General features: G+C 38.1%; 1 protein-coding gene across 4 annotated transcripts in view; it reads right to left on the reverse strand.

The window, feature by feature from the left end:
• Arid1b (AT-rich interaction domain 1B) overlaps positions 1–27,504 on the reverse strand; it is a 413,649-nt gene that overhangs the window by 248,505 nt on the left and 137,640 nt on the right. For all 4 annotated transcript variants that reach the window (XM_071612881.1, XM_027939394.3, XM_027939393.3 and 1 more), the window contains exon 4: positions 18,787–18,897. In XM_071612881.1, the coding sequence (XP_071468982.1) occupies positions 18,787–18,897 (111 nt within the window). The remainder of the gene's footprint in view (positions 1–18,786; positions 18,898–27,504) is intronic.

Raw genomic sequence — 27,504 nt, forward strand, 5'->3', positions numbered from 1 at the left:
CCGCACTGTTCACACTGACAGGATAGGCCATAGACCTCAGGGACCAATAGTCCTCTTCCCTGAAATCCTGGGCCCCTCAAATGAAACTCACTAACTGCAAAGACCCCGAGACCAGGGGATAGACACCATCTTCCACCTTGACACATGACATCTAGGCTCTGTGTCCAGGGCCCACCTAGGATGGACACGGGTTCTCCTACCTTTTGTTGTTTTTCTTGGCTATCTTCCTAGGCACGGAGAGGAACTGAAGCCTATCACCTCTAACTAGGCATTCAAAATGATGTTAGAAACTAGTTGAAAGGTAGAGATTTTCTTCTTTCATAGAGAAAACTTGGTTTGATGAAAATAAAATTATCTCAATAGCAAATCTGCTTAACTTTCTACTATTAGAGAGCCTTTCTTTATACCTTTTGGAAAAGTCATATGTAACCCACCATTAATAATTTTAAAAAATAGCTCATAAGATATATAGAACAAGACTATCATCCTAATTGCTATGAATTCCAGAATAATTCCCAGCCTCTGAAAAAGTCTCTTAGGACAGTGTTATGGCCGATATGTTTACGGCTTGGAATAGATAGTAAGCATCTCCGTATTTAATACACTTGGTGAGTGAATGGAAGTAACTGAAATGTCAAATAGTTCTGTTTTTAGCAGATTTAACTTTTTACATTAACAGATACTCTGAGATATAAACTTATAAATGATACAAAAAGCTAGGAATCACACTAAACAAAACAGATACTGAATTAAGAATCTTAATAGATCTTCTCCCGATTGAACAATGGCCTGAAACAACTCAGACAGCAGTAAGTAAGGGAAAATGTAAAAAGCACACTTCAGTTCAGGTACAGGAGGGATGAGATGCGCACCTTAGAAGTAGCTTGCATCAGAGCAGCAGGAACCTGACACAGCTGCTGTAAAATCTGACCACTCCACCTACCTTCATAATTCACATGATGACATCTGGAGCACAGGGTGGCCGCTGGCTCTACCAACAATACTGTAGGAGTATTCAGTTTGGTTGTGGACACCATATTTAGAGGTACTTATACAAAATGAAATGTACCAAAGAATTAAGAATGGGGTAGAAGCTGGGCGTGGTGGTGCACATCTGTGGTTCCAGCTACTTGGGAGACTGAAGCAGGAGGATTGCTTGAACCAAAGCCTCTGAGAGCAAAAGAATGAGATCCCTTCTCTTAAAAAAAAAAAAAAAAAGAGGGGCTGAGATAATGGCTCAGTGGCAGAGCGCTTGCCTAGCATGTGTGAGGCACTGGGTTCAATTCTCAGTACCACATATAAGTAAATTAATAAATAAAATAAAGGTCCATTGACAATTTTTAAAATATTTTTAAAAAATGAAAAGAAAAAGTGAGGGATAAGGAAACTTGGAACCACATAATGGGGGAAATAGTTAAGACCTAGTTAGCATACTGAAACACAAGAAAGATTAAAAAAAAAAAAAAAACTGTCTTCAAATATCGAAAGAGCCATCATATAGGAGTTAGATTTGTGTGGTTTAAGAAAACAGAGGTAGAACCCAGGTCCAAGCAAACATTCCAATTCAATATAAGGATGAATTTTCTAACTGAATTAGCATAACTAAAATACTTCATGAAGTGGTAAGCTCTATACCATGAGGCATTCAAAATGATATTAGAAGCAATTTATGTATCAGGTAGGCAGGGACCTGTATATACCACGTGAACCTTTAAGATGCACCACTTCTTCTAAATAAGCCATAAATCTCAAAAATCATAGGACCTGTATAAGGATCTGGTCTAAGAACACACAGATTTTAATAAGTGAGAATGTTCCCTCTAGTTACATCAACTAAACCTTCTCTAAATGTCCCACAGTTCCTACGTCTGTGATCTGTCTCTCCTTCAAGCCGTCATGTGAGGAGGGCACAGCACAGGCAAGGCGCTAACCAGGAACCTGAAAGAGGAGGGCACTTTTAATATGAAGTTACTGCTACACGTCATGGGGGAAAAGACTCACGATTCAACATTACCTGGCTTTTTAAAACTTCATTTTTAATACTTTTTAAAGCACAATGCCTTAGAACTTTATCTCCTCAGAAATCGTGTGAGATCAAGCAGATAATGGGTTAAGTCCAAAAAACAAAGGAGCAACAGAGCAAATCTGACTGCATGTTTGAAAAAGCCTATAAAATGTTACAAGCAAAACAGGAAAGCCGGCGTTAATAATGCATAAACCAAAACAGAAAAGAGCTACCCATTTAATGGAATCATGCTTTTATCCTTGCAGTTAAAATGAAATAAACCATGACTATTAATCTAGTAAGACCATGTAAAAATGTAATTTTTAAACATTTACTAAAAGGGGATAGTTCAGTAACCACTCTAAAAATCAAGGCCTTGTGTACAGCAGCGTTTAAACGCTAAATACCAATCTCCTGTCTGCGGAGGCCATTACCCACCCTGTCACCATAGCAACGCTAACAGTATGCCTGACTTCAAAGACAAAGATGTAATTTCAGACTTCCAGCAGCCAGAGGGAGTGGTAAGAATATTCTACCCAGGCGGTGTCAGCTGATGATAAATTATAAAAATATCCAGGAAGGTTATGAGGCGGACTGTACCACATATTCTCCTATTCCTGGGGGAAGACTTGCATTTAGTGGAACACAGCAGGAGACAGAAAGAACAAAACAAAAAGTAAACAAGAAAGAATCTCAATGGAATCCAGTTTTGGTTTTTGTTTTTAATTACATAGTACAGAGTTCCACCTTCCTTTTTTCTTGCTCCCAGGAGAAAATAAAAATAGTTTCTACCATCTTCTTTCCCATTCAAAGTAAGAGTGACTAAAGATCGGCATGAATGTTCCAAGGGACTTGCAAAACCACCCCCTAACTGCTACTTCTGCATTTGTGAAACTCCAGCATTTGTAAGAGCATTTTAGGTACAAGGAGCTGGCTAGGTCAGCAGAATGAATCTGAGCAAGCACCGGAACTCTAGGAGCGCTGCCAGCCTGACCCCCGGCTCTTCTTTTCCACCACTCCATCTCATCGCAGCATACTCAAGCTATTTGTTAAGCCCTTGGAAGGGAAAACTCCGAAAAACAATCTGCCAATTTGTATGTTTTGGGTTTCTTTTTAAATGTCACAAATGAACACAGTTGATTCAGTGTTGTTTCATAATTGTGCAGCTGAAAAATCTTCCAGAGCAGGAGCCCCATGGTTGACAGTGTCCAAACCCTGAACAAGTTACCTTCCCAGGACTATTAAACAATGAAGAGTGGAGCTGGAGTGAGAAGGTCTTTTTCAAGAGTCTCTACAAGGAAAATGACAAACTTCAAGGATTTTCTTTTACTTGAAATTAGTTATGAATGACTAGATAGGCCCCAAATGAATATGATTTTACTTTATAATGTTATTTTATAAAAATAAATATAGTGTATTAGTGTATGATATAGTCTCTTTGTGTTGAATCCTACCATATGGCTTGGGGCTCAAAAAAAAAAAAAAAAAAGCTATTCTTGGGATAGTAAGAAAAGGACACAACAACTGCCCCTTTCCCAGTGCTAAAGGGCAGACCCATTTCCCCTCCACCTCAGGAAGACAGCTACAGATCACTAGCCAGCTGCTAGAGTATAAGGCAGAGCAACCAAAATACACCCAGAGGCTGAGTTCCTACATGACAAGGAGCAACAGAGCAAGTCTTAAAGTAAGAGGTGGGAATCTAGTAGGCTCTTGTCTTCCTCCCCATGAAACTTCAAAGGAGCTAGATGGGCTATGGATTTACACTTTCTCCCTAAGGAACAGAACTGGATTTTATAATGTTCCTAAGTTAAGAAGTCCATGAAAAATAAAGCACATAAACCTTGCTGCAGGTAGAATTGCAATAGTGGCCTACTAAGCCCTTAGTGGAATATGCTCACTGTGAAACTCAGGCCTTCACTGGGTTCACCAATTGATTTTGAGGCCTCATCTTATAAACAAAGAATCAGCAATCTCCTCCCATGAAGATTATGACAGAAAAATGCCAAACTACAAAATAAACATCAGCCACATACCTACCCTTGAGTACCCCGCCTGCCACCAAAAAAAAAGGGCGGGGGGGAGCGAAAATCTGTTGACAATTCAACATTTCTTAACTAAATGGGTTTTCATCCTGCTACATGTTATGCTTATAAAGTGACTGTTTTTAAAAATTACAATGAAATGAAAATGGGACTCAATAAATGACTGCTTTGGACACAGTTGCTAGATTTATAATTTTGACAGTTAAAGCAGTTAAGCAAGTTATAGAAAAAAATAGTCACTCATTCGTTCATTTATGTGACAGGGTCTAATTTAGGCCCTGGATAATCATCCCAAATAACATGAAGTAACTTTTTTAACACTGTATTTTTTTTAAGAAAATCATATTGATATGATTATTCACTATATTCACAACAGTATTTTATGTTTCTTTATAGAATATTTCATTTTACAAAATAATAGAAGAAAAATGATATTACCTCCTTAAGAAATGACATATTTCACTTTATAGAAATCATTATGTAACCTGGATTTTTACCATGGGAGTCGGAAATGCAGCCTTAAATTTAATAATCATTCATGGCAACTGCATTATCAAGGTTTGCTTCTCTGTTTTTCAAAAAACAATTTATAATCTACTTATGATTTTAACAATTTATAATCTACTTAAGTAGTCTTTATTTATACAAATGTTTTACTATAGGTCAGCTAAAATCCTTTTAGAAGCCCCAAAGTTTCAAACCCTATATGAAAACATCACAGGACATGGAAGCACACTACCACACAGAGTCCTGCACTAGAAGTAGCCACTGGTAAATTAAAAAATGAACAATTTACAATTCTCAGAGAAACATGTTGAAAACAGAATTTCTCATCCAAACTGTTTTAAAATCCTTTCATAAAGGAACTTATTTTAAAATTTTGATCACTAAATTACAGAATATCTGGGTCACATTTTATATTAGAATGACACAGTATTAAAACAATTCATCAGGGAGACTGAAAAATACATGTCAGATTAGTTATATTATATATATATATAATTTTTTTAAATGAGAAATTAGGTCTGTAGGTAAATTCAATAGTAAAACTGGTGTGATGACTATGATATATCAAGGAAATGATCAGACAGTCAATAAAAATGTTGAGGAAAAATAAAACGTTATTGACCCAGTGACAACTGTAAAGTCATGTGTATTTCCTCCTTAATTTTCCAGGAACTTTTTCACTAGCTACGATTGGGTTTTATGTACGGTTTGAACACAATAAAACTGTCTGAAAGAGCACTGTCAGAAAGCCAGGACAAGGACAAGAAACTGCAAGGTGCTGGTCCCGGCAAAATACCACCTGACTTCCAACATATTTACTTAACATCATCTAATCAACTGGGATGAAAAAAAGGGAAGAATCCAAATAGGTATGTTTCTCATAATAATATAATTATATTACAGAACCCTCAGAACCTTTTAAACAAAGGATCTTAGGTATTTAAGGACTGGGGATGAGGCTCAGGGGTACATCACTTGCTCAGCTTGCACAAGACTGTGGGGCCCATCCCCAGCACCACCAAAACAGAACAACAAAAAAAGGTATTTGACTCAAATATGCCTCTTGGGGGCCACTTCCTGGCTCACCACCTTCAGTACTCCTCTGAAGATCTGCTATCATTCACAGCAGCCTGCTCCTAGACTGCCACTATGCAACATGGCCGTCTGCCCCAGGAACCTGAAAGCTATCTGAGAAATCTAAGGACTTTATCTAAAGCAGACTTCACTGAAGGTCTTTCTGTCTGAGAGTTTGCTTTTCCCTTCTCTTAGGTGATTATGCTACTTAGTGATAATACCACAGGTTGGAAAGCACAGGCCAAGGGGGAACACACCTGTCCAACCTTGGCATGAAGGTTGGAGCGCAGATAAGTATAAGCCAGTGACTTAGTATATGTTGGAATGACTTATTATATTTCAGTGGTTTCAAGTTAGTCATTACATGAACCCTAGAGTATGTTACCTCTTCATCTGCACTGACCCACCCATAACATTGGTTTTGGTAGTTCAGCAAATCAAACATAGCAGCAAATTACTGGAAAATTTTGTTTTATTAAAAGGTATATTTTAGCCAAACATTAAAAAATATGTTAAGATAAAATTATTGTTTTTCTAATTCTGTATCTAAAGTTAATCTTATAGTTTTAGTGACCAAATAAATATTTTTCCCCCCTTGGAATTTTTTTTAAAAAGGTACATTTATATTGTTTCTTCTATAAAGAAGTAAATAAAAATCGAAATGAACACAGAAGAATCCCAGCAGTGTTCACACTAATGAACTCTGCATCCAAAGAGGTATGTAGTATGGGGTTCAACTAGGAGCAGCAGTCTAAGAGTTGATGAGGCAAAATTTCAGCCAAGAGCTGGGCATTCACATTTCTGTGACCCTTCAATGGCCTTCTGAAGAGGTTCTCTTGTTCCTAGAAAAGGAATCTGAGACTCAGTGGGGTTTGATTGGACAAGCAAGAAACCCTAATAGCCCTAGAAACTAAATACAATTTCAAAAAAGGTAGAGGGCAAAACAAGAGTAAGAACTGAGCCTTACTGAGAGAGGTGTACAGGGCACGTACTAAACTGGAGAGTTTGTGTGCTATTGTTCTCCTCTAAATGCAGTGTTCAAGGCGAAGCCACTGGGCTGCAAGTGGAAACTCAGAGGTACATGTGAGGGCGCTGCCAACCATCACCTCTACATTCACATATATTTTGCTCTATCTTGATTTTATGAAACAGGGTCTTATTATGCTGCACAGGCTGGTGTCAAACTCCTGGTCCCCAGTGTTCTGCCTTAGCCTCTAGAGTAGCTGGGATTGCAGGCAAGAGCCACCACGCTTGCTCAGCTCACATTTTAAAAGCTCATACCCTCAAATGGGTCAGAATTATATCAAAGATTGGCGAGAACTTTAATATCTTATTTTCATCATAAAAAATAGGAAAGTCCAATTAAGTTGGCAAGAAAGTAGTACAAGAATGCTACATGCTCCTGACTTGACCGCCAGGTACAGGGACATCATTCCTCCCCTGAAGTCACGAGCACTGAAGACACACAACTGACACCACCTGAAATTCGACTAAAAGGATACAACCATAATTTTGATAGTGTCATCAGAGCTCTTAGATCTTCAGTCACAACCTCCACAAAATGGCAAAGCATTTCTGTTAAGTTACAAGTGCTGCAGGTATGAATCCTGCAATATGAAGATGGTTCATAAAAAGAGAATGTTGGAATATTTTAAATAACTTGAAAATGGGCATCCTGAAAATAGATATATCTTCTTGTTGATTTCTTATTGCTAAATGTGGTATAGTTTTTAAAAAATTTAAAACTAGTGAAATAACTCAAAGTTTTTCATTTATTATACCTATTTTAACATAAGAGACAATCAACACAGGATTGTTAAATGTAACTTGAGAACTTGTGCCTTGAACTGAAGATGTCAACATCTGGATATGCTGGCTAAAGAAAAGCATAAATGCAGATACTATAAAAAATAAAAAATATTTATAGGGGAAATTTGAACACATTTTACTTATTTAAGAACATGATCATTTTGACCAAAATGGGGGAAATGGTTTTATTTCAAAGGACTGAGGGTCTTAGCTTTGACTGTGAACGGGATGCTACGGAGGGAACATGTTCAGGAACAAGGACACTAAGGAGCTGCTGTAATGAATAGAATGAGTGAGTGACAGACTCATTCCGAAATGGCCACTCCATGGCTGTCCAGCTTCTAGGGAAGTTTCCTCCCATGTGTGACTCTGTTTTCACACCTAGGAATTTGAGCTCCATACAAACAAACACACAAATAAACAAAACTGAATCACATTAAATACATAAAAATATACTCATGTTAAAAATTTGTTAATATTCATTTTTGTCTTGTTCCATAAATTGTCTTTGGCTACTACAATGTTTCATCTTTAGCAAGGATGTAATTTAAAAAAAATAATAATAATAATAAGCCAGAAGTTTTTCTCTTCATCCCTAAAGAAAAACCTTTGCTCCCCATGTAGTGAGTAAAACAAGAATTCTTTATTAAAAATGAAGAAAAAGTGGGGAAAGGGCTTTATTTAGAAAGAAAGAACGAATGAGGGAGGGAGGGACGGGGCGGAGGGGGGGGGGACCCTGTGGGAGTTCACAGTAATCTCTCTGAGGCCCACTTTTTTGCTGGGATTCAAATACAACACTATACTCATCTCTACAAATTAAGAACATCTTTTGAAAAACAGCTTAGTGGTAAAGTGCTTGCCTGGCATCAGGCACATGTGAACCCTGTAGGTTCAATTCCTAGCACTGTCCCCCCACCCTGCTGCCAAAAATGTTAGAAAGCTAGGTTTCCTGCCACGATTACCCCACACGCACATACAGTCACAAAATTTGTATGGTAGACTCATGAGCACATACTCAAAAATATTTAAAGAAAGGTAAAATTATAATAAGCAAAATTAATGAGTAAAAGAAAGGTAAAATTATAATTTATAATTATAAATTAAACTAAGAAATGTTCCTCCAAAATGAATTCGTATAAGAACATAGTGCTAAATCATTCAAAAGTGTGCCAAACAAAGCAGTATGAAGAAGTGTCTCTGCCCAAGGCAAGGAAAATACATTGCTTCCTTTTAGGAGTTTTAGAATTTAAGAAAAGCTATTCAGAACTTGCTTTTAATGTCATAAAATCCCCGGACACTCTTTTCTCTTCTGAACCAACTTCCACCATTTCCCTGTGTTTGTCACTGACACCATCACATACACACCCTGAAAAGCATACTTAATTCACAAGCCCTCCCTTTATTTGGATAATTTCTTCCTCTGAATTCTGGCTGCCACTGCTTTTTATCAGCCAGATTGAGCCTCACTGGTGAGCTAACACTCTGACACTGCCTCCCTGCCTCCAGCAGTAGTAGTGGCATTTTGAAAATGAAGGATTTGCATAAGTAAACTCACTTATCTTGGTACCCTGAACGTCCCAGACATTCAAACTATATGAGAACAGGGGCAGCTGTAGGGAAGCTCATGCCCCTACACCTAAGATGTCTGCAAGAACTATATTCCAGGAATATTTATTCTTCTTTTACAAGTAGTTTCCACAGTTCATTAACTGAATTTTAACTTACATAAAAGACTCTTGAAAATAATGTTCAATAACTATTGAACATTGCTATTCTGAAGTCAAACTTTCTGCACAGCTGGCATAGTTATAAAAGGCCAAGCACACATTTTCCTGGTCATCAGAAAACATCCACAGACACCGTGCTCTTCAGCTACCAATACCCATGGAAAGTAAAGACCAGGGAAGACACCTACTCAAGTTGGAAAATTTAAAAACATCAAAGACTGCTGGAGTGGAGGGTTAGGGTAGGGGAGACAATCACTGTCCCTTTCCTGGACCCAGACTCTCAGCCTCTCTGCTTTACAGAGGACACTTACATCTGCCACTGGCCAAAAAGTTACTACCTTACTCTCTCACAAAAAAGAGTAAGATAATTAGTAACACACCACTTTACCCAAACAAAGCCAGTGAGTGCCAAAGAAAAAAAAAAAAAGTGGGAGACACAGAAGACAAAGACACATGCAATACACAGAAATGGGGGAGGGGGGGGCATTACCCAGGAAACTGGCTCAAGTTCCATTAAAGACAATGGCAGTTTTCAAGTCGCTGAGGTGCTCGATTTCCATTCATGGTAAATCTCCCCTTTAAAAAGCACAGTGTTACTTTATAGAACAACCAAGGAAATAAACCTGGAGTGTTAGAAGTGAACAGAGATCACAGGGCTTTCTCTACCAGCAAGAAATTAAAACCAACCACTTCATGATCATCTTGGTTCAGAAAACTCTCTCCACCTGGTGTCCTTGACATTGTGAACCTGACCTGCAAAGTTTGGACTTCAGAGTCTCGCAGTTTCTTCCTGTATTTACTTTTTGACCTTCCACTTCATCAGGCACTCAAAAAGACACCTGGTACAGATGCTTTCTTCTAGACTTTCCCCATGAACTCGTCTCCTTTCCCCTAGATTTTCCTAGACACAAGCACATCAGGACTTCCAAACTGAATCACACAGGAGGGGAGAGGGGACCTCTGCAGTTGCTGGATGTTAGAGAAAAAAAGAGTCCACAGAAGGTACATGGCTCTCCCATGGCCAAAGTCCTTGAACAAGTTCAAGACTCCCATTACAAAGGGGCACCCAAGATGGGAGGGTGGCCACCAAGAGGCATGAAAAGAGCCATTTGGGGGTTTTGTTTTTGTTTTAAGATTTCAAGGCACCTGCCTCAAAAGCAGAGAAAAGTTCATTTTTATTATCAGTGCTGTTTCTTACATAATAAGATGGCTTTTCATATAAAATTTAGCTGGAAGGTGTTTTGGGGTTCCTAAATCTAACTTAGTCAATTTTCTGAGAAGGAAAAGTCCCTTAGAAACAGAAATTGCTCAGCACCACAAGTTCAGAGGAGATGGGGCGCAGTCTGCCACGCATCACCCTCCTTAGAACAGACCTCCCAGCCAAGATAGTGTGGCCACTGTTCTCCCACTCAAGTCATGTGACTGCTCATTTTTGTGAGGAGGAAAGAAGATAAACTATGTAAACCACTTTCAACAATTTTTATAATGATATGTATAATGATAAATAATATCATAGCTAAATATTTGTCATTCTAATCTAATAATCAGATATTATTTAAATCGAGAAACCCCTAGAAAATCATCAATCAATAAGTGAATGCTAAAAATTATATATTTTAGAATTAGTATTTATTTATATAATTTAGAATTAGTATTCTTCACATGCACTGAGCATGTACTATATGCACATCAACTCCACCACAAGTGAATACTACTCTGAGGACTTTACAGAAATTCAAAGGATAATGAAATACAGTGAAAAGATGCACACATCATAGTTTTTAAAAAATGGGCAAAATTTAGGTACTGTGGAAAGGCATAACAGTAGTACCTGGAAGGTTTTCTTTTTGAATAGTTGCATTATGAAGAAAACTAGTTGAGAAAGCTTAGTCACTTTTTTTGTGGCTTAAAGCTTTTCTCTCTTTTATTCCAGGCTTAAACAAAGTTCAGTGGGGCATCAAACTGCCTGTTTTAAATTACAGTCTGTATTTTAAAATAGAATGCATGCACGGCATGTTCCCGAAGCTAGGGGGTGGGAGTGTTATTCACGGAAAATTGAAGGCTTGTTGAGTCAATAATCTTCTTTCACACAGTAACAATTTTCAGCTAAAATTTCTTGACCCAAACAAAGGAAAACAAGACCATTCAGTTATTTTACAACAATTTAGAGAAGGCAAAAGAAAAAGATGAGAAAGAGACACCTCTAAAATCCTACATTGTGACGGAAGAATAGAAAATTTTGGCTCAGGCAGAACCTTCGCTAAGTGTATCTATTTCTTCTCCTCAAGTAACAGTTAATATTAAAAATGGTTACTTGCAGGCCCAAAGAAACACGAAAGCCAATAACCAGTTTTTAGATGCCGCTGTGAGCTCCTGTTGCCTATACACTCCCAGTTATATGAAGCAGATGTGCTCCTTCCATTCCCTACAAGTGAAAATCTGTAAATTAAGAGCTATTTCCCACCAAAGAAGGAATAATATGGAAAACAAAAATGCTTTCACCACCTCCCGGTGGCCACTGCCCACCTGGTCCAGGGGAGTGGCAGTGGAGAGCCACCCTCTGAAGAGGGAAGGGCACCAGGGGCAGAAGAGTACCCAGTGCACTGGGGAGGTGGGGAATGGCGGGGGGAGTGTCTTCCTAAAATAAGAAAAGACCAGGAATGCTTCAGGTGTGACCCTCCTGTGAGCCTGCCATGGGAGCAAGCCTGCCTCCTGCCTCAGGCCCTCTAATGCTCCCCGATCCCGTGGTCCCTTCTCTGTCTGCTGACCAGGGGGGCATATGACAGGCATGCACAGGTGGGTGCTGAGGTGAACCTGGGAGTTGCTGGCAGCCCAGGTGTCCACAGAGTGTTCCTCTATGGCCTCATCTAGGTCATCCCAAGAGCCCCAAGTTGGGTCAAAGCCTGTCAGGCTTCCATTTGTTGGGCAAAAAGACAGTGTACTGACTTTGTCTATTAGCTAGGTATATCTGCATTTATCATTCCTTAATGAGCCTCATTTTTCAACTACAGGTCACCATTATCCTTCTATTATCAAACTAATATCCTGCAAATCAGTTAGGTTTCAGCCTTTCTTAATCTTCAATTCTGTCTTTTGTCTATTTTTTTCATAGTACTCCTTCATTAATTTTTAGGAACTAATTGATAGTCCTACAAAATGGCCTGAAATTAATTTCCCCCCATATTTAAAATAGAAGTCTTCAGAATATTACATGGAAAAGTTTGTAGGGTTATGCTTAATTAAGATGTTTTTAAGATTTTTAACATTTTTTTTTTAAGTTAATGTATTACCACTAAGCAAATATCTCCACTACAGGGAATTCAGAACTACCTCACTTTGGAGCTGGGGGTGTAACTCACTGGTAGAGTGCTTGTACAGCATGCACAACGCCCTAGATGTGATACCATCATACCAAAAATAATAAATCTATCCAGTGATTTTACCAGGGCTGAAGATGTCAATTTGGTAACACTCTGTGTTTATATGCAAATATTAAATATTAGTTTATTCAAGGTTTTCCTTATATTTAGTCCTTTTTTTTCCTGGAAGAATTCAAACTATTGAGATTTCACTGAATGTTAATTTACAGAACAAATAAAATTCAAGTTGGCATACTGTTTTGAAAGAGACACATGCCTTCCCACATCCAAATTTGTTCAAGCTCAAGTTGTCCTCTAATTTCAAAATGACTACCACTGCCATGAATATATCCTAGAAAATAAAGTTACAGAATATCACATCTTAACGAAATAATCCAGTTGGAAAATAAACATTTAACAGAGTCACTTTTCCCAGGTAGGCCCTTACATGTGCTTCTTAACTTTGATTAAAAAAAGAATTAATGCTTCCATATAAAATACAACTAAAATTAGATTCCAGAACACAGGAAATCCTAAAAAACTGAAGTACTGTATGTTCCCTTTAAAATTTCCCTAAAACATCAAAACAAGTCTGTACCTTCAGTTTAAAACTTTGTAAATAACTAAGCACGTATGCAGATGTTCCAGCAGATGCAGCAGCCCTAGCCTGCAAAGGCACTCCAACCCTCGTGCCCTGAAGGCTGCCATTTTATAGGGCCCAGGCTTCCTCTAGGACTCCCAGACACCTTGCTCTTGGCGCCCAGGGAGCATGGACAAGCAACTTAAGTCTTCTGCTGCGCAGGTATCATTCATGCCTGAACTCTGAGAGAAGCTGGATAACAGTTGAGATTTCTCTTTCATTAGCTTTTAATTTTTTAAACATTTAGAACGATTTGAGAAGGATCAATCAATGAAAGACAGCTACACTATTAACCTTTTAATGACAGCTATTTAAATCAAGTTCAAGCTACAAATAAAAAAGTTTAAAAAGAGTTCATTCAGCAGCCATACATCTGGTAGATTTTTAACTTCTGCAAAAACCTGCCAAACTAACATAACAGGTTGAACATAGTCTCAATTTATATTTCTATGGATTACCATCTAGAACTTGATAAAAAGCAAAACCCAGTTAAAAAGTTGCTTTGCCCAGCATTTCTCAATAGTTTCCAATCAAAGCAAATCTATTAACAAATCTACAAATATTCCTATTAACATACCATCAATATTCATATCTTCCCTTTCACCAGTAACATTGCAGACTAAAACAAAGAAACAAATAAAACCCCAATAGGAGTACTCCTCTTTGATTAAAGGCAAAAACTGTGTTCTTTACTGCTAATGGCTAACTCCCTGAAGATAATTCTTGGTAATAACAGTTTTCTAATCATTCTCTTTCAGGCTTCCAATATTCTGTTTAACATCTCCGTTTCAAAGAATTCCCAGTATTTACCACCTCCTTCCATTCACAAAGGGCAAAAAACATTTGTTCTATCTGAAGCCCAGTCTTTCCTTCCAATGACAAACTACACAAAAGTGCCATAAGCACTTTTTCCCATTCTTAGGTTTTCACTTAACTCAGGAAGACCCCTCTTTTCATGTCAACCTCCTTAGATATTCCCGTATAGGGACGAAAGGACAGGGAAGAGGCTTTGAAAGACCTGATGGGCCTTCCAGTACAGCCAGGCTTTATAGTCAGCACACAAGTCGTAGCAGAGCACACAGCCTTACCAACATAACCTGGGTGAACAGAGTTAACACCACCCATGAGATGCAAAACCAGTGCCAGCTCTCTGCAACATAAAACAAATTAGTTATTTCTAAACTGGGGAATATTAACAACTCTTTCATCCCTGAAGCACTGTTTTGCTGAATGTGAAAGAAAACAAAACCTTCATTTTTTACTTCCTTTTAAACATGTTTATAAGTATTCTATTAAGAACTTATCTACCTGTACTATAATTGTTGAAATTATGATTGTTTCTGTCAATTAATTTTTAACAAATAAAAAACATATCACTAAGAAAAGAATGGCTTTTGCTTTTTTTTTTTTTTAAGCTTAATTATCCAAAGTATTCACCTCTTGTTTTCAAACTTAAGGTTACCAAGGTTAAAGTAAGGGCCATTTGATAAAACCAAAATTGTTTTAAGAATGGTACTCTCTTAGGGCTGGGATTGTGGTTCAGTGGTAGAGCGCTCACCTAGCACGTGCGAGGGCCCTGGGTTCGATCCTCAGCACCACATAAAAATAAATAAATAGAATAAGAGTATTGTATTCTATAACTAAAAAATAAATATTAAGAAAAAAAATGGTACCCTCTTGCCAGTGGTGCTATCACACCCATATTCTGGTGTCATTAGCATGCAGAGGGCAGGGGCTTTCCTCATGTCAATTTAACACCATGAAAAAGATTCCTAAGCTATTAAAAGATAATTCTGAAACAAGGGGAAGAATTTATTCCAAAATAATTTTATATACATTAAGAAAATATTTACTGAATATAACACAATTAATACCAAGAAAGGATCCCAGTTTAAACCAAGGAGCCAAGATAGTTATAAAAGTAAGTAGTAAAAAGATGACTAATAAATGTCACAAGAGATGAAGATTTAACAAAACAAAGTATACTAAATCATACTTGGGAGATATACTCAATGTTTATAAAATAAAGGAGTAAGGGGCTGGGGCTCAGCGGTAGCACACTTGTCTGGCATGTAATTAAATTTTAATGTAATTAAATTATTCTCAGCACCACATATAATTAAATTTAAAAAAAACAATAAAATAAAAGTCTCTCAACTAAAAAAAAAATATTTAAAAAAATAAAGGAGTAAAAAAGTTACAGCATCTTTTAGAACTTCCACTGTGTATTTTGCTTAAATTTTGGCTTCATTTCCTATAAAATTAGAGGTAAAGAAAAACCACAAATTGTGCTCAAATTTAAGTGATAATTCCCTAATGTAAGGCAGCTCTTCAAGCTAATTTTCATATTATGTCCTATAGGCTAAGATTCATTAATAATGGAAATACTAAGGAATACAGACTGACCTATCTTGCTCAGCAGGGAAAGGCTGTATGTTGAGAAGGCACTGAAGTAAGTGGGCAATTCAAGGGATATTTGTTCTGAGATTAGGTCTGAGTCTGTTAAGCAAAGAGCAAACAGTACTGGTCATGGCCCAAGACAAGAGAATGCATATTAATTTATCAGTTCTTTGCTTTCTGTGGACAATATGAGGATCCAGCTAAGTTAGCTGGAAAACACAACTGCATTAGCTACTGAAGATCACAGGAACTTAAGGATATACAAAGCACACAACTTCAAGCATGGTAAGAAGAAGAACTGAGAGATCAAATTATAGATCTATTGTAAGGATATTGGGAACATCTTGATTTCTTATGAAAAGTTGACAACCATGTAACAAACATGCTGGAGGAAAAAAATATGACTGCATAGAGAAATGTTACAAAAACTATTTCAATGTAAGCAAAAAAAATGATGAAATAACAATTTGGGAAACATTTGTTAGAAGACTCATATATAATGGACACAAAATTACTTACTAGAATCACTATTCTATATTTTTTAAAAGGTTAAGGCTTCTAACTTACTTAAATCCAAGTTACAAAGCCAGAGGTACAAATAGCATGTGTTGTGTTTAAGTAAAATGACAAAATGTATGTGACTGGCACTTGAAAAGAAAGTACGACTTTAAGAGTAGCTCTACTGAGGATCCAATGGCCAATCCAGCCAAGATTACAACAGCTTCCAGTCCCTGTGGAATCAATGGTGCCAAGCTAGAGAATGAAGTATTTAATAAAAGTAACACTGTGAAAATACATATTAGAGCCATAAGTGAACACCAATGAATGGCTCCCGGAAGCCATAATTATCTTAAATTATGTACAGTTCATGAACAAAAAGCATACGTGTAAACAAAAATAGATATGTAAACCCCATATAGAAATTTCTTGCTCACGTAAAACCCTAGTGAAGAAAAATGATGCACTAAAGCTCATCTAAATAAAGCCAATGTTAATCCCAGCAGACCTGGGCTTTAGATTCACTGGCTGATCTACAGCTTGTTCTCTATGCAGTAACTGGCTTCTGTGTACTAGCCATAAATCCTGGGAACCTTGGTCTCTTTAAAAAAAAAAAAAAAAAAAAAAATCACTGAAATGTAATTTAAAGTGCTTTTGAGTCTATCAGCCTCCTGGTTAACTGAGTTAGAAAATAAAAGAAAACGAAAAAGAAAGAATAACATCCTAACTGGTATTTCTTATTGTAAGGACTTCATAACAAAATCTGCACCTACATGTACCCCTGAAACTCTTTGGAGGCAGAGAGGCAGGTGATCACTGTGAAGACAGTCATCATATACATGCAGACAATGAATAGAAATTCAGAAAAAATTCAATTTTTGATGAATATATTATTTTACTTCTCCAAATACTTTCATCTTCTTTTCAAGTAATTAATTTATAAAGCATCTGTCCCTGAGCCAGCCTCTTAAGTACATTTCGCTGGAGCAGAGGACCTGGTTCCAACCCCAGCTACGTTGTAGAGTTAGTGGATGTCACCCATTCATTGCAAACTGAGCTATGACAAGAACTGTATGTACACCAAGGAGAGACACTAAAGTTCTTGAATGGAAATAAACAGCAGTACATGCTGTACACCATGCTTAAGAATACGTAGAAAATTGCTACCAACTTATGACAAATTTTCCAACCTGGGGGCTGGGATTGTGGCTCAGTGGAAGCGCGCTTGCCTAGCATGCATGACACACTGGGTTCGATTCTCAGCACCACATACAAATAAATAAAATAAAGGTCATCAACAACTAAAAAATATTTTTAAAAAAATTTTTTTCCAACCTGTGTCACAGTACCAATTAGCAGCAATGACAACCCTACAAACTTAGGTGCCAATAACAATAAACAACAAGTGAGGAAAAAAGTGAAATTCACTGTCCACCTGCTTCCCATGAATCAATTTAAATTTCATAAAACCACAAGCCAATTTCCAAATACTCAGCAAATGCTGAATTTACGAACAGTGTGCATGTGTTTCACACACTCTCTACATTCTTACCAACCTATAATTATCTGCTTTGCAAAGCCTCTAGTATAAAACAGATTCCATTACCTTTTTCATTCCTTCAAAAAACCAAGTAAATAGACAATACTCCAACTTTCAAAACAAGACCATAATAAATTTTATCCCCTCCCACCAAAGAAATAAAAATCTATATAAAGATTATGATTTCAAAACCATGTGCCGCAGATGCCCAGATGTGCACCTCGTGCAGCCCTCACTTACCTTCTTCTAAGGCTATGTGTATAACATAAAATGGGTGCCTTATGCACGCTACACATCACACTAACACATACGCATTACAAATGCTTGTTCTCAGATATTTGGAAAGAATATGACGAGTTTTATTTAGTGCCAAGACAGCTGAAATTCAAAATTAAAATAATAACTATCATGAACTCCCATCTTAAACAAACCTTAGCAGAAATTAAGTAGTAACAATGATTCTTCAGGTCAAAATACTTTAACAAGAAAATAAATACAAAATATTTATTTGTACAGACTTATTTTAGTTAATAAAGAAAACCTCATTTAAATTAGGTTCTCTATTAAAAAGCAAATAAAGTAAAAATGAATTATTTTCGGGCATCACTATGATACGTTGTATCCGCTACTCTTACTAATATACAACTCAATCACCATTTACCAGATGCAGATGAAAATGCTTTACAAGCTGATTTGTCAAATTTTTAACTAAATTACTTTCTTTTGGGTGATGTGGCATTTACATACAATTGTAAAGTCCCAGAATAATTCAAATTAGTATCAGATGTTTATCTACCATTTATATACTTTGCACAGCGGGAATTTAAGTTTCCATCTTACACAGACCCCTACTCTGTATCTCTACCAAAAAGCAACAAGCTAAACAAACAAACAACAACAACAAAAAAAACTCAATTGAACCACAGAAATACCTGCCTGCACGCAACACACCAACCAGCCAAATAAAACCTACCCAACAGATGTCCATTCCTACAAGTGGAATAAACTCATCCAGAACTATAGTGCTCCTAAGAATTAAGCCCTACAAAAAAATTAATAAATCACAAAATATATCTGAAACCTGGAAACTTCTGTTCCATGTGATAATATGAAGTAAAAAAATAATAGTTCTTTTAAAAAATCTTTAACTCATTACATTTCCAAATCAGCAAATTAAGGTCTTACTGGTAAACTTGATGGTCTTTCTTGCTGTATTAAATTCAAGTCTTCATGATTCGGCTTTCCTGGGGCCAGAGGAGGTTGAGATCTAGTTCCATAGCCTTCCTGAGACATGTCCTAAACAAATACAAATACAAAATATTTCATAAATATTTCAGTGAATTTTAAATTTCTTCAGGAATCAAAATGAAGCAAAAATTTTTCACAGTATCAAGTAATATAACATTTTTGCTAATATGTAAACACATTATACCTGTGATTTCTTTAGCACTTTGTTGAAAGCAAAAAATAAACACAGTGAATCAATAGCAGAACAAAATACATATATAAAATTAGCTGGTTTTTTCATTAAGCCTTATAAACTGAGCATTGCATTTGAGTTTTACAGGAGGGTGACCCGTCAGTAAAAGAGGAGGAGGAAGAGCCAACTGCAGCCAAACTCTTGCAGAACAAGACCACACTGTTGCTTAATTCGGGAGTTGAATTGTATTATTTAATTCTGATTTTGGTCAAACTGCCTTTAATATTACCTCAAAAAATTAATTAATTATGTCAAACATTAAGTAAATCTATACATTGTAAGTTTTAAGACATAGCCACAAAGGCTGCAATTGAATAAACAAGGAATAATATTTAAAGTAGTCACTTTAGGGATTATGAGACCAGCAGTTTGCCTAGGTCTGGTTAATTGACATACACCTGTTTTAAAGCCTTAATATTAACTTCAGCATTTTATAGCTCTGAAATATTAGCTGGCAATAACTAATGATACAATAAGTTGTATTTTTACAGGCTATAGGGTATTTATCATTTTTTTTCTTAACTCTGATTTACTTAATGTTTGACTTAAATTACTTCCAAGATCCTTCATGTTCAGATAAGTGCTGATGGAAGGATGAAAACTAAGTAATGATGTTCTAGGAGACAATGTAATAAATAATGTGAGTGAGCCCTTTGCTCTGTGGTTTATGGAGAGACAAATAAATAATGTGAGTGGGCCCCTTGCTCTGTGGTTTACGGAGAGGCCTAAATGCCATGGCAATGAAAATGTCTGTTACTATGGCCAAAAACAATACGTTCCAATAAAATCAGGAAAAGATTAAAAATCTTCTGATAAGTGTTTGGCAAAGTAATAATAATCCAAGATTATTGTGTTGATTGTGTTATAAAGATGATATGTTTTCTACTAATTGTGTAGTGAAGATATGTTTTCTACTAATTCTTTTTGTGTTTCAATAGCAGATTGTGATGACCTTGGACCAAGAGTCAAGTGACTGAAAGATAAAATTTCCCAGTTACATTCTTTTTGTATATTAAGAAAGGGGGAATATGTGGAAGGCCAACCTTACACGTGACTGAGTTACACTCCCCAGCTGGGTGCTGAGGCGCTCAGTCGCAGAAATGTGGCACCCTTCTTGGGTGCGAGGGTCGGTGTCTTGTGCATGGGTGTGTCTTGCTACAGCCCCATGGGTGAAGCTACGCTCACCTGTTCCTTTGTAATATAACCCTTTGCCCTGTTTAGGATAGAATCTTCCATGGAAGTGCCTTGTGTGTGTCCCCTTCTCTTACTGTGCCCTTGGGTGTGGCCTACCCAGGTGTCAGTCAACCTGCTGACAGTGGACTTCATGAAGATACTCAGCCCCCTGAAACCTGACCCCTTGCCTCATTTAAATAGCTTTTCTCAATAAAAGGGGTCAGCGCATGCTCTCGCTCTCTCTCTCTCTTTCTGCGGACCCTTAAGGTCAGAGGAGCCGTCACAGCGACTCCGAAGAAAAGGGTAAAAAAATAATAATAATTAATTAATTAATTAATTATGAAAATTTTATTATCAACTGACACTTAATGTGCTCCTTCAATTACCCACAAAAGACCATCATGGGGGTGGGGGTGATACTGGGGATTGAACCCAGAGGCACTTAACCACTGAGTCACATCCCCAGCAATTTTTTATATTTTATTTAGAGACGGGGTCTTGCTGAGTTGCTTAGGGACTCACAAAGTTGCCAAGACTGGCTTTGAACTCAGGATCCTCCTGCCTCAGCCTCCCCAACTGCTGGGATTACAGGCATATGCCACCATGCCCAGCAGCATCAATTATTATTAAGCTCAGGGTATCCTGGGGTTTCTACAAAACTAATAACCACTCATGCACAGAAGTCCACATGCTCATGTGGCATGGTTTTCACAAAACCACAATAAAAAATAAATCAACAAAGCAAACCCCAAAAAACCTGCAGAGGGACCAGAAACGTATCGTTTACATGGGCTTTCTGGCATCCTGTAGAATATTTTTGCAGGATGCATACTCTCAGCACTGTGCTGGAGGAGCAGTATATAATGTGATGCCACACCGCACTTCCTGTACACCAGCTCCCTGGCTACTTCTTGACATTGGCTCAGATACTAAACATTCTACTTATCATCTGCACCTGAAGTGAAACAGAAGGTCACAAAGCTAAGGATTTATTACAGCAAGTCTCAGCCGGCACAAGGTTGAAAAACCAGTTTCTAACTGGAATTCCCCTCACCCCAAAAAAGAAAGAGAAATAAAATAAAATTTTCTCTCCTTCCCTGTCAGTTCAATAGGTGTTGGCACTAAAAAAACACCATATACAACTTCTCCTTCTCCTACTAAATTCCTAAATATTACTTGGAAAATTAAGGTTTATAAGTGAAACCCTATTAAAAAAGCTTCTGCTGCCCCACCCTTCTCTCACAGTGTATAGACTTAAATTGCATGACTTTTCTGATGCCAAGAAACTCTGCACAGAGGCTGGTACTACAAAGTATAAAAGCTGCACAAACTAGATTTAACTAGCCAATGCAAGCTCAGTGTTGGTGTGAACTGCCTTTAAGCAGACTCTGAAATAAAAAGCATGCCAACAATTCAGCATTTTCACATGCAATCCTTATTACTTTTAAAGAAATGTCCATCAAAGAAAAAAGAGAGAGAGAGAATCAGATATTTAACTAATAGACATGTAAAACACCCAGCCAGGACTGTATTTTCCTATGAGAATTCAATCACAGTTACACGGGTTTTATTTGGTAACCACAATACCAGGAGGTGGGAGTAATCACATGCAAGCCAAGGACACTTGAACAGGCAGCTCTTCCATCTGGTTGCCAGCAGAGGGTAACAATTAGGCTTGTGGGGGACAAAAGCAAGGGCTGAGGGATTATTACCACCCTCACTGCCCTCCCCCACAAACCATGGTTTTGAGCAGATCCTAGGTTTTCACTTGTCACAGAGACTTCCCGCTGGGTGCCCTATGGTTCCCTGAGATTAACAGCCAGGATTTCAAATCAAGTGGGGCACAAGGCCTCCATTCAGGGCCCTTCACCCTGTTACAGAAACAGCACAAAGGTGCAGGACAGCCTCACAATGGGCACAGAAATGAGCAGACCCTGCCCTTCTGTACGCACACGTGCGCAAACAGTTCACAGGCAGTGCCCAGGCACGTTTTAAGCAAACTCCAGTTAGGAAACAGTGCAAGCTCACATGCTCTATGCTTATTAGCCTTTTCCACTGCTCTGTATTTTCTCTCCATAGCTAAATGAACGGCTTTTTAAAGGGGTTGAGAAAGACATTCCAACTGTAGTGGATACACACTCAATTTAAAGTCATCCCCTCTAAAACAAGCAACACCGAACTAAAAGAAGGCCATTAGAAAAATGCACTCTAATTTCACGTTTCATTTTTAAGACTAAAAGTTCAAAATCTCAAATTCTATTCCTAACCACAAGAAATTTTCAATTATTAAATACAGTTGGAAATAAAACCAAAAGAAATGTAGTAGGAATCACTGAAAAGGACATTTGTTCTGCCTCAGTTTATATTCTAGCATGAGGACTGATTAACTGAGAGCACTGAGAAAAGGCAGAGTTCCGGTGTGTGACAGTCACCTCCCATATATAATGTACAGAGGGACTCTGAGGTTAATGTCTGGCTGCTTTAATAGATATAGAAAAGTTTTATCCCACAACAAACTTGAGCTTTTTCACAAGCTGACTTGCTTGCTTGCTTTATTTATTTTCAGCATGTACTTATTTTAATCTCAAGAAGTGTAATTAAATATAAGTAATTCAATAAACAAGAAGAGGACAATGTCAGAATCAAAAAATACAGAATGTGGTTACCACTGCAGTTCATAAACCAGCAACAAATAAGCACAGCTTTAAATTTTAAAACATCACTGTCATCTTCGGTTATTTCTAAGTTTTAAAAAGTACACACAAGTGTGTAAACTATTATACACATATAAATAGTCACCACATGTTTCTGACATACATATTAAAGTGACGCCTCTTTTAAAAGAATACCATACTTCGATAACACTGAAAGCAATGGGAACGTGGTTGTTACCCTTCCAGAATTCTTCACCTGTGTTACTTTTCTACATCCCACATACAAATTTAACAAGGGATGGGCTCTGGTCTTAACCTTCTTTATGTTGTGAGTCAAACATAAAATGGGAAACTGTCATACCAACAACAAAAGTGTAAAAAGAGTACAGGTAGGGGTATGTACATATTTGCTTCAGAAACTTTCACTTACAAGGTGAACTAAATACTAATGGCAACATGAGACTCTACAGAAAATGTAGAATCACTAAAACATCAGGGTACTTTTAAGAAAATTAAAATGGGAAAATATTTCCCTGGTATGAGTTCAAAAGACAGAGATCAACAATGAAAAGAAAGATGGCTCATTCCCAGACACTCACCCTCTAAAGGGTGCTACTACACTAACAGTTTTTCATTTATCTTTCCATAATTTTTCAATGTGTCATCAAGTACAAATGGGAATTTAAATTCTTTTTCCCTTTTACACAGCTGGAGAATATTTCCTGTAAATAACATAATTTGCAGTCCCTTACCAATGTTTTTTAGATCATTCTACATCAACAGCTCAATATCCATTTCATTCTTTCCTTACGGCTATGAAGTTCTGTATTATTGGTAGATACCTGAGCTAACCAGTCACCTACTAATGTACATTTATGTTGTTTCCAGTCTTCCCTACTTCACGCAGCATTAGAGCAAGCATCCTCATGCATAATTTTCATGTGAAATTTCTCTGTAGTGTAAATCTCTACAGGTGCATTTTCTGTTAGTAAGCTGGTACTTTTAAAATTTTGATAGACACTGGCAAAGTGCTCTTAACAAAGAAAGTGTCAATTTACACTCATTGCATCATTTCGGAATAGAACAAAACTCATTCAAGATGTTTATATGTTAGCATCACAATATATCTACCTACATATAAAAAGTAGCAAAGCCAAAGCTTCGATTCTCAGCACCACATATAAATAAATTAATAAATAAAGTAAAGGTCCATCAACAATTTTTTTTAAAATGTAGTATAAAAAAAAGAAGGAACACTTCAGTCATGAACAAACAGCAACGGTACCCAGCAAGAGGTAGACGAGGTTACCTCCAGAAGCAAGCAAATCTGCTTGCCTTAATAGTCCAACACCCTAGCTTTGGGTTATGACAAAAAGCAAGAGGGACCCACCCTGGCTTCTGATTCTGGCCAATTAATGATTAAAGTTGCTGAGGCTGTCTTTGAACCTTTGATCCTCCTGCCTCAGCCTCCCAAGCATCTGGGAAACAGGCATACACCATAGCGCCTGCCAAGAAAAGCTCTTCAATCATCACATAAAATACAGATATGCTAGGAAACGTGTTAAGATGGTCACATGCTTGAACAATACAAGGTGAAGGAGCAGGATTTGGGTATCTCATAAAATCCTGTGCCATCCAGGTCAGAAGAGTCTCTTCCTCCTTTTCTCTCCCTGCTTCGGAAACGCCTATCATCAATTCTAACTACTACAGGAAAAACGTTGTCCTGGAATGAATGATATTTTAGCTGGGGAGAAGATAAAACCACCCCACAGAGATACACAGGACCAGGGGTTGCCAGGCCTGGAAACCATCCCTAAACTGAAGAAATCCACTGTGTTACGACTTCCCCTTCAATGCAGAGAAATGTAAAATATCCTTTCCAAAAGGAAGGGCATGTGGAAGAGTGGCACACTGACCTCCCTGCCACGCCAGGAAAGCCCTATGGAAATATAAACCAGGACAGCTAACATTTGCAAGACGTGACTCTGTGACAAGTGCTGTGCCCAGTTCATCTTAACAACAAGCCCATGAGAGAGTCCTATTGTCATCTTGCTTTTTATCAACAACACAACAGAAACTTAAGTTAACTTGCTTAGCCAGGGAATGGCACTATGTCAGGGTGTCTCAAGAAGTGAAAGACATACCTTCATTTCTACAATAAGTGTGCTTCAAAGACAACAAAGCTGGAAGCACCACTACATAACAAATGTTTAATATAACTTTAATTCTTCAAAAGATATCATCCTGGGTGTTCATATATTCTCCTAAATTCCATTTTCAAAATTTATAAGCTTAAGGACTTTACATGTGTCAAAATCCTCAATGCCGATATCATAGATATGTAGTATTAAAATAAAAATTTCCTTTCATGAGTTTAAATGCAAAGCCACTCTCTGTGCCACTCAGTATCAGCAAACAGTTATTAAAACTCATCAGCTAATGGGAAGCAAGATGAAGGGGCCCATCAAGGCTCTTCTGCTGGCTTGTCTCTCTCCGCCTGCCCCCTAAAAGCAGGTGTCCTCAATGTTTGTCCCCCAAGGACTCCACGCTAACCCTCATCTGATGATTCTGCATCTCCTACTGCAAAATGAGCACCTGGACCTGTAGGGAGAGGCCCTCACACTCTTCTCTCTCTTAACCATCCCCCACAAACCGGCTCCTGTTCCAGGTCCTGCCCCTCAAATGGGAGTTCTCAGAGCTGGCTCGCACATCTGCTACCTCTTCCAGGACCCCTACATGTCTGACTCATCCCCAAACCACGTGGTCCTTTCAATCCACCCGCCTTTCTCCTGCCCAACAGTCAGCCTCTGCTTTGGAGCTGTTCCGCACTCCAGCTTCCTGTGTGATGTGGGCATCCTCAATGCAGATGCTCTGAAAATGCCCCCTGGGTACCTGGAGCATCAAGTCCAGTGTCCACGGTAGTCACAGAAGAGCTCCAGCTGCACTCCAGACTCACCTCGCCCCTCCCTGCTACAGCATGTGCTTGGTGTCCTGCAGGAGCCTGCAGCTGAGGCTCCTCTGGCCTCTCTGCTGCTGCCCCTGAGTGTACACCTGCCTTCCCCCAAATCTACAGAGCACCTGCTGTCCTCAAGATTGCACTAGAAATGAGCTCCACTACCCTCCGAGACAACTACCTCAGACCAGCTTCACACAGACTCTCCTGCAGAACTGACACTGGTGCATTTCAGCTCTCCCAGAATCCACTTGCCATTTCTCTAGGAGAGGGCCACTGTCCCCTTGGATTCCCAGTGCCCAGCACTGACTGAGCCCCAATACAGGCCAGGCAAATGGCTACTAAATGGCTGCCAAGAAAGACCTCATGGAGATATCACAACACCAAAACAAATGCACAAACCTGGGGCTGGGTATGGATATAGCTCTGTTGGTAGAGTGCTCGCCTCACATGCACAAGGCACTGGGTTTGATCCCCAACCCCACCACCAAAAAAAAAAAAAAAAAAAGCACAAACTCATAAAAAACACAACTTGAGCTCATGGCCAAGGGTATTTATCATGTCAACTGCTATACTGCCTGGCAGCAGTGTGCTTCAAAACACATTTTGCTGTTTGTTATGGCAGTCTTAAGGCAAAAGGACCACAGAATAATGCAGTAAAACATAATGGAAATTCATAATCCGTGTGAATCAAATGTATGAAATATGATATGTCAAGAGCTTTGTAATGTTTTGAACAACTAATAATAAAAAAAATTTTAAAGAAAAAAAAATAATTCAACCTTAAAAAAAAAAACATAATGGAAATTTAAAAAGGAGGAGAAAGACTGCGGAGAGCAGCCATGGTGCCATTGAAAAGAGGGGAATCAAGACACTCTGCACCCAATGAGCACACAGCAACACAGGGGGCTAGGGGAGCTTGACTGCAGATCAAATCAGTAATTTACAAAGAAATAAAAAGGACAAAGGAACATGTGAAACCGCAGTGAGTCAATCAGTATATCACAATCTGTGGAGATCTCTACTAGATAAATGACTCTGATTCTTCAACAAACAGGTGCCAGTAAAATAAAAGGAGAGTGGAAAAGAAAGAGAGAAGATAGAAGGAAATCCTAGAAATGAAGAGGTTAAAATATATTAACTGAAGATTGGACTTTATTTGTATCCTGATTCAAACTACTCTCATCTAAATAAAACAAAACACTTATTCCATTTATTAGACTACTAGAAATCTGAACTACTGGATAATTGATAGGAATAAATTATACTTTTAATGTGATAACTGTATTGTGTTTCTTTTATAAGCCCTTTATCTTTGAGAGGGACATAGTAAAATACTTCCTGATTAAGTGACACAATGTCTAGAATTGACTTCAAAATAATACTGGAGGGATGGGGGTGTGGCCCAGCTGTAGACCCTATGCTGGGCATGCAGGAGGCCCTGAGTTCAATCCCCAACACAAAAGCAGAGAAAAACAAACCGGTAGGCAGGGGGAGGAATGCAGGGGAGGGGTGTACAGAAAGAAGCACAAGTGCAGGGGTCTACTTCTTTTGTGTCTAAAAATTTCCATTTAAATGAAAATGCAGTTAATGGCATGAATGACTACCTGTGAGAATCCCTGAAAGTGTGGCTGAGGTGAAGC

Source organism: Marmota flaviventris, chromosome 6 (genome assembly GCF_047511675.1).
Source record: "Marmota flaviventris isolate mMarFla1 chromosome 6, mMarFla1.hap1, whole genome shotgun sequence".
Lineage (NCBI taxonomy): Eukaryota > Metazoa > Chordata > Mammalia > Rodentia > Sciuridae > Marmota > Marmota flaviventris.